Raw genomic sequence first — 17,559 nt, 5'->3', positions numbered from 1 at the left:
GAGAAAATAAGCATACAAAAATATAGCCTGTATACCCAAAGATGGATACTAAAAGACACAATTATAGAGGCATGTATAAACTGTAATGCAAAATTATTGCATTATATGTTAATAACTAAACATAAATGAGCTAAGGGATTTTATTCAATCGCAAAGGTTCTTAGACTTATTCAAAAGTCAAAATGAAAATCAGACTCTGATATTTTCAGAGAGAAATAGGAAAAAGCAAAACAAAACAGGCATAGAAAACTATATTTCAAGGGAAAAAATTTAAATATTACATTAAGCAAGTTAGCTTTGTATTGATAGTTAAAATTTACAATAAAGATATAACCTATTTATGCACAAAATAATACAACTGAAATATAGAAAGTAAAACTAATTAGCAATGAGCATAAAATGTGCTGAGGGTGATATGTAAAATATCACTGTGTTTCTAGCTACCATAGCTTAAACAGACCAAACTATGCGAAAATTAAAGATATAATAAAAGCGATTTAGTAGATGTGTGCTAAACTTTGCAACATTTTTAGATAGCTTTCAAACAATAATTACCAAATAATAATCAATGGCTCAAAGTATAAGCTCAAGGTATAAGCTCTAGAGTGCATTTAGAAAATTAAGATAATAGTAGAAATAGAATAAATATCCCAACATCTCCAAGTTTAAAAGAAGGGTATTCTAAAACCTAACTGCAGGTCAAGATGGAAATCAAACTTAGAATATAGAGTATTTAAGAATTAACTATTTGAAAAATGGCATATAAAAATGTCATGGATTGAGGCCAAAGCTACAGAAACAAATTCAGAGCCTTAAATGATTTTCTTATTAAGCACAAAAGAATCGTAATAAATAATGCTAAGCATTAAAAGAATTGTCTTTTATTGTTCTTTTTTATCTTAGAAAAGCAGAGGGATGCAATAATAAAGCATCAATTAATGAAATCACAAAAGGATATTTATTGAATTGACAAATACAAGAAATAATTCTTCAAAAAAATGAACGAGATTGTGACAAACATAACTAAAAAATAAAATTAGAAATAAGAAAGAGAATATAGTGTCCTATGTGTTTAAGAATTAACACTCCTATTCTGGAAGCTCTCTTTAATTCATAGTTCCTGGTCATGCATAAGAACAGATACTGTTCAAGGGAAAGCAAAGTAATGATTATCCACAGACATAGAAGATAATTAGGAAAAAAATAAAAAAAGAAAAATGTCATGTTCCTTAACATGTAAAGTGGATGTTATAATGTCATATTTTCTGGTAAAAGATTTTTATGTTTGATATATGCCTAATCACAGATTCAACTGGACTTTTGAATTTATTTTGTGTTATTTTATTTTAATTAATTAATTAATTAATTAATTAATTAATGTATAGCATGTTCGAGTGGGGGTTGGGGGTGGCAGATGGGCAGAGAGACTCTACACAGGCTCCATGCTTAGCCCAGAGCCAGACATGGGGCTCCACAAGGGGCTCTCTATCTCATGATTCTGAGATAAAGACCTGAGCCAAAATCAAGTCAGGAAGCTTAACTGACTGAGCCACCCAGGTGCCCCTCAACTGAACTTTTTTTTTTTTTTCAACTGGACTTTTAAAAAACTTGATACAAATATGCTAAATTTCCTCCATAAACAGTTTATGAAATTGTCCTTCCAGGCTCCCAGGTACTATTATAAATATTAGATATTTCATAACTAAACATTGTAGACAATAGTAAAAATGAGAGAAGCTCAACCAGAATAGATTACTGAGAACAATAGTGGAGTAGTTCTTTGTAAAATACAGGACTTGGCCCTTGGGCCAAATCTGGCCCTTGGGCCAAATCCAGCCTGCCACTTGTTATCTTAAATAAATTTTTATCGGGATGCAGACATACTCATTTGTTTATAAATAGGTTTTTGTGCTATAATAACGGAAGTTAAGTACTTTCAATGGAGTCTGTATGGCTCTCAAAAAACTAAAATATTCACCATTTGGTCCTTTACAAAAAAAGTTTGCTGATCTGTTCTTTCATATGATAAGGAAAGCATCATACACCATAGGGAAAAAATGTTTATTGTACAAATGATTTAGGGGTAACTGGCTATCTGGAAAAAATTCTTCAACAATATGGTAATGATTAAATAAATCATGATACACTTATATTACTTACATTGTCCAGATATTAATATTATGTTTTCAGAGAATATTTAATGGCACTGTAACAATTATATGATATCATAAAATATGCAAAAAGGCAAGATCCAAAAAAAAAACATGATATAAAATTCATGTTAAAAGTGCAGAGCTAAAAAAAAAAAGTGCAGAACTCAGCTGATATAGGTTTATTTTTGTGAAAATTATTATACTTAATACCTCAAACTTTTACTTGGTGATTAACTCTTGATGATAGACTTCTGATTGATTTCAATTTTTTCCTATAATTTTATTTATTTTCTATATTTTTTGACTGAAGATATATTTATTAAATTTCTAAAAAAGGAAATGAATGAAATTCATATAATTCAGTAGCAAACACCAGACACACCCAAGTGCCATTCAAAATGGGCCAAGGAACTGAATAGACTTTTTTCCAAAGAAGATGATCAAATGGCCAACAGGTACATGAAAAGGTGCTCAACATCACTGATCATCAGGAAAATGCAAATCAAAACCACAATGAACTATTACCTCACACCTGCTAATTATGACCATTGTCAAAAAGGCAAGAAATAATACATGTTGATGGGGATGAGGAGAAAAGGAAACCACTGTGCACTGTGGTAGGGAATGTAAATTGGTGCAGCCACTATGGAAAACAGTATGATTGTTCCTCAAAAATTACAAATAGAACTACGATATCATCCAGTAATTCCCCTTTTTGGTATGTCTGAAGGACACAAAATCACTCTCTCAAAGATACAGCTGCATTCCCACGCTCACTGCAGAACTTTTTACAATAGCCAAGAGTTGCAAACAACTTAAGTGCCCATTGACAGAGGAGTAGATAAAGAAAATGTGGTATACATATACAATGGAATACTACCCAGCCATAAAAAGAAAGAAATCCTGCCATTTGCAACAACATGGATGAATCCTGAAAGCATTATGTTCAGTGAAATAAGTCCAGGAGAGAAATATGAATATTGTATAATCTCACTTATATGTGAAACCTAAAAAACAAACAAACAAAAAAAAAACAAACACACACACACACACAAAACAAAACAAAAAAAACCCTGATCCTACAGTTACAGAGAAGAGATTGGTGGTTGCCAGGGGCTTGGATGTTGGGCATGGAGCAAACAAGTGGTTAAAGGATACCAGCTTCCAGTTATAAGATGAATCGGTTCTGAAGATGTAATGTATGGCAGGGTCAGTGCAGTTAACAATACTGCATTATATACTTAAAAGTTGCTAAGAGATTTTAAAAGTCCTCTCTCTCTCTCTCTCTCTCTCTCTCTCTCTCTGTCTCTCTCTCTCTCACACACACACACACACACACACACAAATGCAGCTATTTGAGGTGATGAATGTGTCAACTAACCCTACTGCGGCAATCATTTCTTAATATATACATAAACCAAATCATTACACTATATACCTTAAATGTACATAGTGTTATAAGTCAATTATATCTCAATAAAACTCAGCCAAAGAAAGGAAGCAAGTGTTATAAAATAGTTAGAGGCAAAAAAAAATAAAATAAAATGTAGCCACAAAGAACCTGATGAGAATATAGCTGAATATTTAAGTGATCTCAGGATACCTGATAATTCTCTTGGTCAGCAGGCACTTTTTAAGCATAAAAACTATAGAATAATTCACAAAACAAAATATACATTTACATGATCACATATAAATTAAAAGGTTATATACTTCGAAACTATCATGAACACAATTAAAGGGCCTCCTAGAGAAAATGATAATCGGTGCCTGCTAGAGCTCATGAGATGGCATTTACAAACCCGTGAGGGCAGCACGAAGTAATAGGAGATAATCCAGCAATATGCACCAAGAGCTTTAAAAATGTTCATATTTGTTAAAAAACCCGGTAAGTTTGCCTCGAGATCATAAATTGCTTCTTGTTCAAAAATTATGTAAAATAATGTTTAACACAGGGTTAGTTATTGTTACACACAAAAAAATATTTTTTTACAACAAAAAATTTTTAAAACAAAATGCCCCATAATAGGTAGATAACAGTTAAATAGGTTCTGGAATACCTATAGGTTAGAATCGCATGAAGTCCTATGGAGGCACTGCAAATCATGATACCCAATAATATGACATGATTAATGCTCTGGATAAAATACTAAGTGTTAAAAGGAAAAAAACAAAAAACAAAAAAACCAAGATCTAAAACTGGATGATCCATGTTTATTTATCCATCTGAGAAGAAATAAACCAAAATATTAATCATGCTTCTCTCTGGGTATTAGAAATATGGTTCACTTAAATGTTTTTCTTTATACCCTTCTGTGTTTTCAAAATAACCCACACTGAATAACTTTCCTAATGAAAGCAGTCAGTGATTTAAAAAAAAAAGAACGGTCTAAGTTGTGCTTTGCAATGATGAGTCTAGAAGGTTAGCATGAAAGGTTATTGTTTTGTCCAATTTGTTCCAATCTCAAGGATTTGACCTTAACATGTTTCCCCTTCTGTGTTGAAATCAGTCACCTTGTAACAGCACAGACTTTTTGATCAATCCGTCGCTGACATTTATTGAGCATTTACTAATCCCTAGGTCTTGGTTTGGCTTGAAATTGTATCCTTTTCAAAGAGTGTGTCACTTTCAAAACTTCCCATCAACTGGTATAATTTCAGGGTAGGTCACAGGGTTTCATGGGTGCCTGACCAACTCTGGAACCATTCACAACCCTGGACACAAATCTCCACCCCCTCACCTGTACCCTAGATATCTCTCCTTGATTCTCCCATGAGGGCGTCAAGGAGCAGCACTGCAGGCAGCAACACCTGCAAGGACAGAGACTAGTGATATCTGTCTGTCAGCAGAGCTCTCTTGTTCCCATTTTGCTGCCTCAATATTCAGCTGCAGAGAAGTAACTTTGGGCATTTCGTGGGGGGGTGTTCTGAGCTCATACCAAGGTTTCTCTGTGATCTGAGTGACGTGGTGCAAAGACAAAGACGCTTTTCTTTGAAAAAGGATAACTAGCTGGTATAATGGAAGGCACGGATTTCTTCACGTGGTTGGGATATCACTCACAGAGCATACACTGATTGGCCTGCAGCTAAGCACAAATCCAGAACTTTCTGCATCGGAAGTGGCTGTTTCAGTACCCTGCGGCAAACAGATGCTGGGCCCTCAATACCAGTTATAGCAGACAACTCCTATGGAGAATGTGCCCGCTAGAACAAACTTCTGTACAACTCACCTGACCCAGAGGACATAGTTCTTTTCTGGATTAACAGAAACACTAGAATCGAAGGCAGACACGCAAACTTCTGAAGGTAGTATTGTAATACGGAAGTACGGTCTTTGGCCTCCTGAACTATGCATGTAGGTGAAGGAATATGGGAGCCCATCTTCCCACTACCAAGGTCGGGGTTCCACCCCTCAGCAGGGAAGACCTTCTTTCAGATAGGACACCATGGCACCCCGGGTTATGTGCACTGACCTCAGAATTCAGCTAGCATGGTTTTAAATCCCAGATTTGCCATTCGACAGCTCTGACAATGGGAAAGTTGCCTGACTGTTCTCTGCCTCGAGTTCCTCAACCATGTAATGGGAACAAAAGAAAAACCACAGTGCAAGCCAGCTTATAGGATGGTGTTAAATGAGATGCTCTGTGTAACGTCTAATGTGCAATAAATAATAAATGGTAGCTGATAAAAATAACAACCGGCTAGCAATGCAACCAATGCAGAAATGTTGCCCCCTCCCTGTGTTTCGGTGTTCTCATCTCTCATATCAGAGAGCTGGCCCAGATCACATGTGTGGCCTCCTCGGCCTCGGAACCTTGACGTTTCTCAGATCCCATATGTAGACGGAGTAACAGGCATCGTGCAAGCTGAGAGATGCTGGGCAGAGGACCTGACAGCACAGGGAAATCTGAGCCCGCACTGCCACCTAGCCTGCTCTGAGGACGCCCCTCTGCGCCTGTGTTTCTAACTGGTGCATCTTCCTCTTTTTATTTTTTTAAAGTATAATTACCAGAGCTTATGTTTCACAGTTAATGCTGTCAAGCCTTTTAAACTAATTGGTCTTTTATAGAAAATTTAACTGAAAATTAACACATCTTTTAATAACATTGCCTTAACTTTAATGGCACTTTGCCTTTCGTTTATAATTGCTCTAAAATTGTCATTTTCCATGCCATAGCTGCCATTTTTTAGATTTGCTAGTTTTCATGGTGTAGATTTTTATTTTTAGTATTTTTCTTTCATGAGGGATGAGAACGACTTGATTTTTTTTTTTTCTCAATGCCGGATCTGCTTGGCCTGATGTGACAGCAGGGGTATGTTCTGGGTGCAACAGAGCACACTGCCATTTGCCACATGGACACTGGCGCTAGCTCATCTGCCTCGGGATGGCCCATGGCCCGTCTCTCACCTTGTGAGCAGGAGAAATGAGGATCTCGAGTGCAGTGCAAGGAAGAGGGCCATGAAGGAGTCATTTGTTTATATAACACGGCACTGGATTAGCTTGGGCTGACTACGAACTTGGTCTGCTCCATAACACCCTCCTGGGGTTTAGCCAAAAAGCAAGTACAATTAAGAGAGTGAATCATGTGAGTCTATCTTCCAGATGGTCACATTCTTCAGTTACAACATAAGCCTCAGTCATTTCTGGCAAACAGAGACCAGCTCTGATATTAGAGAATAGAATATAGAAACATGTAATACACACATACGCATATATATGTACATGCATGTATAATAAATCTACTTCTTTGTAGTTACATTGGATCTGAAGAAGTATTTGCTGATTCTGTGAAAGATTTTCATATACCTTTGTCTTTACCCAGTTACCCTAACATGATATCATTCCCATTGACAGTGGGGCCCAACTGATTCCCAGACAGTGGAAAAGACATGCACTGGCTGCCAGTGAGCTGGGACTGAGACCAGTCCTAATTCATGGCCTAATTCATGTCCTAATTCATGGGCCAGTGCCATATTGTGTCTCCTAGAAGTCCTTGCCTTTGTTATGAAATATTAATTCATTGAACATGCAAATATCCACCCTGGGCATTGGAGTAGTGAGCAAAGCAAAGACAGGCCTGGCACAAAATGGTCATACTGAAATTTCTTTGGGCTCCTGGGGGAATTCAGTGGTGGGGGTCCCAAAAAAGTTGGAGGGTCCAAAGAAAGTGGACATCATGTGCTCATCCTCCCAATTCAAAGGACAGGCACATGGCCAGAAGTCCAAGGGTGTTGTTGGAACATAGTCATGCAGGCTCACAAAATTAGAAGCAGGAGGCCTGCAAGTTGGGTTCAGTGGGATGGACAGGCGGCGACCAGTGGGGTGAGTGAAGCAGGCCTGGGAGAATTTAACAGGAAACAGTGTGGACTCCAGTTAAAGGAAGCACAGCTCAGCTCTAGCCGATGGGTGCTTTGTGGGTATCTGGGAATCTGCTTTGTCACTCCAATCAAAATAAGCTGGAAATCCATATTCTAAGGGTAATCTTAAAAGTTTAAAATATCGGCAACAATGCTAGTTAAAAATGAAAAACTTTGGGAAATACAGAACTGTCTACAGGATGGGTGTTGCCTGCAATGTGCCATTTTGAGACTTCTATGAGAGACGGTTCATTAGAAGCCAGATATCAATCCAGGTGCTCATGCCAACAAATCATGCTGTTTCTGTTCCTTTTTTCTCTTAAAACGAGTGCACTAGGATGGAGTGTGGGACAGAAAAATACTTCAGGAGTCAACTCAGTGATGGGTTTGTCCTTCCAGCCAACACACACAGGAAGCAGAGGCCTTAGGAGGATCCTGGTGGTATCCAAAGGAAGATGCATGCATTTTCTAACCAAGACTAAAGTGTTTAGCCCCAGACCTAGAACTTGACAGTACATGGTCTTTGTACTCAGAATACTCACAGTATGGACGATAGCTCTGCCTGTCTGACTGCTTCTTGCATGTCCCTCACCTATATCTACAACATTTCAACCACGATGGCCTTCAGCTACTGCCTCAGGCCCATCAAAGTCAGCTCAGCACCACTGTTTAGCTTTAGCCCTGATATTGCACCTGCCGTGGAAAGCTGATCACCCTCACCCCCAGGTGCTCTCTCCTGATTTTTCAGTGTCAGCTTCCAGGTCTTCAGCTAAGACAACTTCACTCTGACCACTGTGGCTAACACACGTCTCCACACCCTCAAATCAGTTTTGCCCATTTGATATTATTCATTGACTACTACTGATAAGTAGCTGTCATTACTGATTTACATAATCATTTACATAATTATTGGCCATGAGAATGAAAGTTCCAACAGCATGAGGGCCAAGGTCTCCCTCTTTCTTCTTCACTGCTAAATCCCTGGCATCGAAATAGTGCCTGGCATTCAGTTCAGCGCCCAAAGAAGGCAATGATCAATAATGATAAATACAATATCGAGCTTGTCATGTGTGAAGCACTGCACTAATCACTTTACAGCCTTAACTCATTTGAGGATCTCGACAATTCTGTGAGGTAAGTACTATTATTATCCCAATTTTAAAGATGATAAAACTGAGGCACAGAGAAGTTAAGTGTATCCGCCCATAAATGCTGGTTCTGGGATCTGCATCCGAGCAGTCTGGCTCATAGTTCATGACTTTTCTGCCTAGGGAGGGGCCAGATACAACTCAAATTGGGGCTGCGGGTGGGGGGAGGGAGGTAGTGGTGTGGAAGTCAAGTCCAACACTTGAGCACCAGTTTCAGTTCTAAATTCAGAGAGGCTTCCTTTCATCTTTTTCGTGTGTGTGTGTGTTGGCGGTGGCGCTGAGGGGGGGGGCGGGGGCAGGCTGGTACCTTTTGCTGAATACACTCCTTAGTTGTGAGCCTCTTCCTAGAGGCAGATACCCACAAGCATAATTATTCCCTCTGATCATGTGTCTCTGCTGTTGATTAGCAGGAGAAAGCCACGAGGCCATGTCTGCAACATCCCTATCTGTTCAGGAATGCCTATGACGAATCATAACACTGTTCCTTTAACAAATGAAGCAGCAAGCAGCAGGAGTTGAGTTATGAAGGACAATATTCAGGGGACGTTTAGACACATGATTAAGTGGCAATTTTGGGGCTAGAGAAAGCAGATCATGGACATCTGAGGAGGTGTGTGTGTGAACGTCGAGACATTGCTTGTAAGCGACTGTCTGAGATGGAAGCTTACCTCTGGCTCCCGCTGCTTGGAGGAGTCTCAATTTCTCAATTTACATTCCTGCCAACCTTTTCAGTTCCTTCTAGTTACTGCCTTGGTTTTTGAGTAATCTCTTGTTGTTGTTGTCATTGTTTTTCATAAATTAGGGTTGGGGTAGAATGCAAAGAAATCGTAGGTAACATTTTTGTCTGAAGGCCCAGATTCGAGTGAGTCTGTTGAACCAGATCCAATTCAAGACCTCACTGAGGGGGTGTGCCTGGGTGGCTCAGTTGGTTAGGCTTTGGCTCAGGTCATGATTCCAGGGTCCTGGGATCGAGCCTCGCATGGAGCTCCCTGCTCAGGGAGCCTGCTTCTCCCTCTGCCTCTGCCTCTGTCCCTGCTTGTGCTCTCTCTCTCTTTATAGAGAGTGTGGGGGAGAAAAAAAAAAAACACCTCACTGTGGAACTTGCTCATCCCAGACAAGGAAAACCAGGCCTGGAATAATCGGATGGGCTTTTTGACTAATGATTTGAAAAGTCCTCATCAGCGCATCGGTTAAATATGTGTTGCTTCAGGTTTATTCACATTATTGTCCAAAAGATCAGACACTGTAGCTGAAGTGCCTCGCAGAGTTCTGGGCCCTCAATAAATGAAGCCAATGATGATTACAATGACAGTTACTAGATTCTCGATACTCTTTTTTTTTTTCCCAGGCTGGAATTCAGAAGGAATGCTGCTGGCAGACCCTTGGCATCCATACATGCTTTTAGGCACTCTCTCCCAGACACTTCAGTTTGCATTTCAAAGGAGATTAGAGATGGCTTTTTAAAAATTTCAAACCAACCCACTTTGATTTCTCATCTGAGTTTCCAAAAACTGACTCCGTGGTGGGGCTACAGACAAATAGCTGTGCAGCTCAGATCCAGATGTGCCCCCCTAGCCCCACCCCATAGCCACCGAGTGTCCCTTCTGTTGTGTAGGGGTGAAGTTCTTTGTTGCTTAAAATCCATTTTAGCGGCTCATTGGTATGAAGGGCTGGCTTCATGGGTGTGTAGACTGTGGGGTCACCCACGGTCCATGCTCAAAGGGGGCCCTCGCTTGGCTTAAAGCTCTGCACTCACATTTTGAAATTCTTAATCATGTATGAAAAAGTGGCCTTGCTAATTTCAGCCTGGAATATCCTGAATGTCTTATACATAGAAACAAATTTTTATAAGTTTGGATTTTATAAAATGTTAATAGAGTATTTTGCAGCTCTTGAAAAAAAAAACCACAGTTTAATCACCTTTTAGGGAAATCAGTCTTCTGTAATCTCTCTAGTTAGGATCGGAAGTAAAATGAAATTTCTAAAAGAGATGAATTAAAGAAATCCCTTTGAAACCGAAGACCAGTACAGACAGTTTGGCACTGTATGAGCACATCCTGTAGCTTCTATCATTCCTTCTGGCTTGCTCAAGGAGTTGGCCCAAACTGGGCCCAACATCACTAGCAGGTAGAGAATGGTTGGGCCCAGAACCATCAGGCCATCAGAATGAAATCCCAAATCCTGGAAAACCAGGAGTGCCTTGTCTAATGACCTTTTTTTCTCCTTCTTGACTAGGCATCATGCAAAGATATGGCATGATGCCTAGTAGTCAACCTTCATTCAGATGAATAGGGTTTCATAATTATTTTTACATCCATAATTCTAATTTTTTAAATAAGATATGCTTGCAGTTGGACCACATTCAGGAAAACAGAGTAACCTAAATTAGTCTTTAAAAGCTTTATGTAAAAAAAAAAAATAAAAGCTTTATGTTTTTTCTTTCCTCAAATAGAAGTTCTTCTGGGATTAGTTTTAATGAATAGAGAAGAATAATGCATAATTAGCATATCAGTTGTTTAACACATTCAGGAGAATAGCCTTCTTAAGCACTTTAAGATATGTATGTGTATAAAAACTCTCTAAGCTATGTTTATGGCTTTAATGTGTTCAATAAAACTTTTTCATGGATTCCTCAAAGGTCAGTTTTTATCCAGCTTATGTATGTATTTTCATAAGTGGTGAATTTGAGAATTCCAAAATAAAGAGGCTTTTCTCTATGATAAATAAAGACACTCAGTGGGAGCACCTCACAATCCCCACTTATAACCTACTCAAGTGTCTGCTTTTTGCCTTTTTTCAGTTAAGATAGCTCGATGAACTAGTGCCTACTTTTTAATTGTTATTCGTTTTTGGTCCTAAAAGTGAAAAAAAAAAACAATGCCTTGTTTGTTTGGTACATATCAAATTATAAAAGAAATTAATGATGCCTTTGACCCCTCAGATAACCCACTTTCCTCTCTTTACCACCACGTCATTCCTTCCTGGCAGCAGAGAACTGGCCAGGCCTGATCCTCATGCATGGTCCTCTCCCAGGACTTATATTTCAGTGACCTGGCTATCTATGACGTAAGAGTCACCCTTCACATTTTGTCCTCTTCCATCTTCTGCTTATATTTAATCTATCCCCAAGTCCTATCAGTCTTCCTGACCAACACTACTTAGATGCTCCCATCTCCCTCTAGCCCTGCTAACCCTATCCTCATCCAAACTTTAGTAGCCTCAGACTTCCTGCTGCCATCTTGCCTCCAGAGCCATCCTCCACACACCAGCCAAGATGATGCTCTTAAAGCATACACCTGATCACATGACTTGCCAGCTTAAAACCATCCTTCAATGCCTCCTCATTGATCTTAAAAAACTGAAGCCATGAAAACGGGCTTCTTGGTCGTATAGGTCCAACCTTGCCTCATCCTCTCCTCTTCTTTCTCACTATGGCCCAACTACAAAGGCTTTCTTTGGCCTCCTTAAGATGATCAGTTTCCTTCACCACCAGGCCTTTGCATTTGCTTTCCTTCTTTGGGGGTAGGGGTGGGGTTACTCTTCCCCATAAAATCTCCCCTCTTCCTTATCTTCCTCACAATTTCAAGAATTCATAATCCAACTTTTATTTACACAAGAGTCTGACTAATGTTGGTATCTGCTTCTAGATTGCAAGCTCTGTGTGGTCATGCTCTTCCCTAGAGTTCATGCTCTAGTCTTGGACCACCGATGTTGGGGGTTGGAGGCGCTCTACTCCCATATCCCGCACCCACTCACCGCACTCATAAGCGAGTCCAGGACACTGACTGCAAATGCTGTCCCACATGCAAATGGCTGCGTGAGGTACAGTTCTGTGTCGGGGTCGTCATCATCGTCTTGGTCCAAAAACTGAACATTAGTATCATTCACTAGAAAAAGTGTAAAATGAGAATTAGCTCAAAAGACCACATACAAACAGTGAAGCCAGAGAAAGAGCAGGCCACTGGCTTAGCAACACTGAAGTCACTGAAAAGGAAAGAAAAGCATGGGAGAAGCTGTAGATGAATCTTGGGGGTGGGAGCCAGTGGACTCAATGGACTGCTCCTATGTGATTGTTCAAGCTTCCCAAGCCCAGAGAGCAATGAGTTCAAGCAGCCTTGCTCCATGGCAGACCACTGGAGAACTGCTGGACAGTGCTGATCAGTCCTTTGGTATAGTTTTAGAATCATGACCAAAAAACACCCTGAGGTGTTTTTCGGTAGCCAAGTCCTTTGAGACATGGACACATCTCAAGGATGAGTAGCCATGAGTAGCCATGCTGGGATGCTAAGTTTAGGCACAGGAAAAGAAAGCGACTTATTAAGACCGAAGAGCAGTAGACTAGGAGCCACAGCAAAGGCGCATAGCAGGGAATTCACCTGTAGGCTGGACCTACAGGCTGCCCGGGGTTGGCCTGGGTAGGGCCTCATGTCCCTAGCCTTGAATCCAGGCCCACACTGACAGGTCCTGTTTGATAGAACAGTAACCCCAGGTGGGATGGATCCTGGCTGTCTCTGGCTGCTTGCTGACAAGGACTTGCTGTGCATTCCGAGTTGCATGGGGGACGCCCACGTTCTCCCTTTCCCCTTCTAAACAGCTCAATCTTTTATGTGCTGCAGCTCAAGTAGAAGGAGCATTTGATGCTGTAGTTCATTTCTATCTGAGGATTCCTCAAGGACTCCTCCGGCGGGCATGTGCAGACTGATTGGCTGTGTCACTGAGATGTCTTTAACTTATTAAAAATTAAGTGACAAATTAATTTCCATTCCCATCTTGGCTTTAGAAATTATCAGTTTTGCAGAGCAAGTAATAGGAAAGAAAGTGTGTGGTGGGGGAGGAGATTAGTGCTCGTGATTTCTGGAATAATTATGGTGCTTTTAGGAAAAGAATAGATGAGGTTTCCTTTTTCTGATTCCTTTCTAAATGTATCAGGAGTGAATTCTCTTTCCTAGAGTTATTATTTTAATTTTTGTTTCCTGAAAGTAACTTTTTGGATAACTTTTTCCCCAACTTTCGCTTGTTTATTGTATAAAGCAGAATAAATGATAATAGGATAAAAGGCAAGGCATGGAATTAGTTCTAAATGACACCATCTTGTTTCCCCAGAGAAAAAATTTAATGGGGGAACATCTTTGCCTCAGCAACACTTGAATCACAGCTGGTGGGTAAAAGTGCAAAATGTGGGATCTGACAAGTAAGCTTTGAATCTAGGCTGTGTACAAACTGTACAGGCAATGCATCTCGTCATTCTGCACCTTAGCTTCTCTCTCTGTAAAATGGGAGAAATAATAGCAGCTCTCACAAGACTGTCAGGAGGCTCCTACGAGATTGCACTTGGAGTGTGGCCCAGGGCTTTGGCAAGTGTAAGCTGCTCGCAGGATTGCCTTTCTGATTAAATGATCTGTCTACCCTACTACATTATGAAACTTCCCAGCTTCCTTCCGCCTCTCTCAGAAGCAAGGCTCTTGCTTGCTCAGGGACTCTATAGAGTCAAATGGTACCTCCATTTACCCAAAAGTATGTTGGATGCCACAGTTTAGGCTTCCTGCTTGGTGAATCAGAAAATTTGAACTCTGGACAATACGCAGAGGAGCATGGTTTTAATTACTTAGGCTAGCCAAGGATGGCGTGTGCATTGACACTCCGAAAGGTATAGCATTGGTTACCCCTTCTCAAGACCACTGGGAAGGGCTGGTGGTAGACTTGGAGGGGAAGTGGCCACAAGGAGGGAGAGATGACATGACTGTCAGTGAGCCAGGCATTTCAGTCATTGGGAAGGCATCCCAAGGCAGGAACCAGGGGGCCAGTGAAAATCCTGTGTATTGTTCTGGGAGAGTCTCAGAGGGAGAACAGACAGTGTTACCCAAAGCCTGTATGTATCACAGAGCAGTCATTATGTGGATGCTAACAGGTGATTTTTAAATCCTTCTCCCCAAATGTTTTATGATCATAGATGACTAGAAACTAGGTTAAGTAGGGCTTTAAGCAAATATCCTTCTTGGGGAACTTCTAGAAGCCTTTGACCCTCTAACATCAATTGAAACTCTCCAACGGGATGAAGACTGGAATATACCACACAGTTTTAAAAACCTGGTATCCTCTGCTTTTTAGAAGGCATTTTAATGGCTTGGCATAATGCAGAACACGTCTCAGAACATGTAGGTAAATAGTAAATATTTGTGGGATGCAGGGAGGCGAAGCAGTCGGACGATGACGGCTTGCCAAAGGTGGTATGACCACCAGGAAAATAGGGCTTAATGCAGAAAGTAAGGGTGAGGTGAACACATGGAAGGTTCTCTGAGCTCACAGAAGAAATCTCGTGAGGGACAAAGGCTTCAGGGGATTCGGTTTTGCTAACTGAATGCCTGAATTGTTGCCTCAGATTTGGGGCACCAAGCCTTCTCTTTTCTCTTCTCCTAATCACAAATCGAGATATCCTGGTTAGTTGGCAGCACATGAACTCCAAACAGAAAAACAAATTCCTGGCAGTAATGATTCTGAAATGCCTCTGAAGGTTTCTGAGATGGAGATATTTGGATGAATTTTCCAACCAGTGGTCTGGGCTGCATGAGCTCCCTGTGCCTCATACAACTCTAAGGTCCTGAAAAGAGCAATCCAGAAACCTAGGCTTTTAGCCAACTTCTCTAAACATGAAAAAGACACCTCTCCTACTGTTGGAAATAGAAAATAGTGTGATACTCCTTGACCTGAGTGAATTTGTCCTGATAAATAGCTACGTCTACAATAATGCAGTGCCGAATGGTGGACAATTTATTCCTTAGTTTCTAGACACCTCACAAGCAAGATTACTGTGTTAAAAGCCTGCTCTCTTATTTTGAAATATATTTTGGGGCCAAGAGAATGGCATGTTCGTTTCATTTGTGAGTCATTCGAAGGCAGGTGCTCCCCACCTCTCTATCCACCCCTCTGCAGAACAGCACTTTTGCTGTCTCTATTTAGAAGATCAATCCCCAGTTCTGAGACCTGCAGCTGATGGGTGCCTTTTACAGAGTTATTAACCAAGTCATGGGGAAGTGTGGAGGGCCTGACAAATGTAGTCATGACCAGACCTTTCATCTTCCTGGTGAGTCCACTCTGAATCTCTGTGAGGCTCTAGGACAGGCGGGTGGGGGTCAGAGTGCAGGGCTGTGCCTCAGTGGCTGCTAACCTCATCTTTGGCACCCTTCTTGAAATCTGGCTTTTGTAGGAAAAGATCCCATAGGATCTGGCTGCTTTTATGGCTTCAGAACCAGGGCCTCTGAGAAGGGGGGAAAAGGCAAATAAAGTCAGAATAAAGGAAAATAAACAGCTGGAGGGAAGGCTCCGTCTTAGGTTTCTTATCTTAAAATTTTTATATTTCTCCTTTGACTTCTCTGAGAGCTGTGAAGACATGTCAGTCAAACTGACAGTGTGTTGGAAAAGGAATATAAGGGAGAAGGCGGGAGAGCAGGGGGACACATGGAAAGGGGAGAAAAAAAGGCCCAGGCCAAAGAAAATGAATTAGAGCAAAGATGCTTTGGAAACAACTGCCAGGTCAGATGGGTGTGATCAAAGGTTTACTGATGCTGTGTGGGGAAAAAAATCATTAAAAAAGGCCAGAACAAGACAGTCGATTCCAACCAGAGCCACAAATAAAACACATTCAAAGCAGTGCCATGGGGTAGTCTTTCTATTACAGCCCGTGAAATAAAAAACAAGCCGATGATAGTTGGAAACACCAACAACAGAACAAAAGGAGATACTGATGTGAAGGAAAACAGTGCTTCTTACCCAGTTCAGTTATCATTAGAATGTGCGTCCCACTGTTTTTTTCCTGATTGACTGATACCAAAGGCAACTTGCCAGGTTTAGCTAATTGGATACAGCATTTAAGGGTTGGGGAAAGGGAGTGGAGGAAAGTACAGAAAAAGAAGAGCGTGAGGGAATAACAGAGAACACATTGTAAGGTAAGGGGACCCAGCACCAGAGATGGCTAGTATTGTCTTGGGGTTTAGGGAAGAGACCACTCAGCAGCTTTGCAAATTCACAAATAGTAGAAGGAGTGCCATGGCCGGGTTAAAAGTTGGGTTCCACTGGCTGGTAATCATGGCCCTTCAAAACCCATCATATTTTAGGTCAGAATAGCATTCGCTGAAAATGACCTTTAGCTGAGAAGTTCAGCTAGGATGGATTAAATGCCCATTGCCCATTCTCAGAATGGGTCTGGCTTAGACCTGAGGCTTTGTACCTCAGTGGAGGGCTCTGATTGCAAGAGCTGTCTGGAGGTGCTTCCAACGTAAATCACCAGAAGAGTCCATGGATTACGCCTTTCCTCCTTTCTTCCCGCTTCCCTAATTTATGCCCCAATCTCAAATCCATCATCTCAAGCTCCTTTGAGAACAGTTACCAGCATGAAGGAAACTGTCTATTCATGTCAAAGGAAAGATAGATCAGTTTTCCTTTTGGTAATCTGTCATACTACTACCCATACCTCTCTCCACCTCCACCCAAACCAACCCTACTAGAGCCGACTATGCTAAAGGAGCTAAGAAACAGGGTAACCTCATATCCTACATGGTTGGAAGAGAGGACAACAAAATCTTCCCAAAGCTGACATTCATCCCTACCTAGTTCAGTAATGATGGGGATGTTGACTCCAGTTGTGATGGATGGCTGGCGTAACATCCCGTGCACTGGGCTGTTATCTGGAGAGGATCTGTCCATTCCTGGAGGTGTAAACCCTAGTACGAAAGAAAGAGAGAAGGGAGAAAAGTCAGAGACATGGAGAGCTTGGGAATAACATAATATACATACACACTCAAAGAAAGAGTTGTTTATGCATTATTTACAGATCAACAATTAGCACTTCCAGGATGAACTCTGTGTGTTGCTTTTGTGAATGACAAAGTAAGAGGCCAGTATAA

General features: G+C 40.8%; 1 protein-coding gene across 1 annotated transcript in view; it reads right to left on the bottom strand.

Annotated features, from left to right (window-relative positions):
* KCNMA1 (potassium calcium-activated channel subfamily M alpha 1) overlaps window positions 1-17,559 on the bottom strand; it is a 709,595-nt gene that overhangs the window by 20,904 nt on the left and 671,132 nt on the right. Inside the window, 2 exon segments of the mRNA XM_055325743.1 lie at window positions 12,416-12,546; window positions 17,263-17,376. Coding sequence (XP_055181718.1) covers window positions 12,416-12,546; window positions 17,263-17,376 — 245 coding nt within the window.

This window comes from Nyctereutes procyonoides, unplaced genomic scaffold, assembly GCF_905146905.1.
Source record: "Nyctereutes procyonoides isolate TBG_1078 unplaced genomic scaffold, NYPRO_anot_genome, whole genome shotgun sequence".
NCBI lineage: Eukaryota > Metazoa > Chordata > Mammalia > Carnivora > Canidae > Nyctereutes > Nyctereutes procyonoides.
This window is presented reverse-complemented; position numbering and strand designations above follow the sequence as displayed.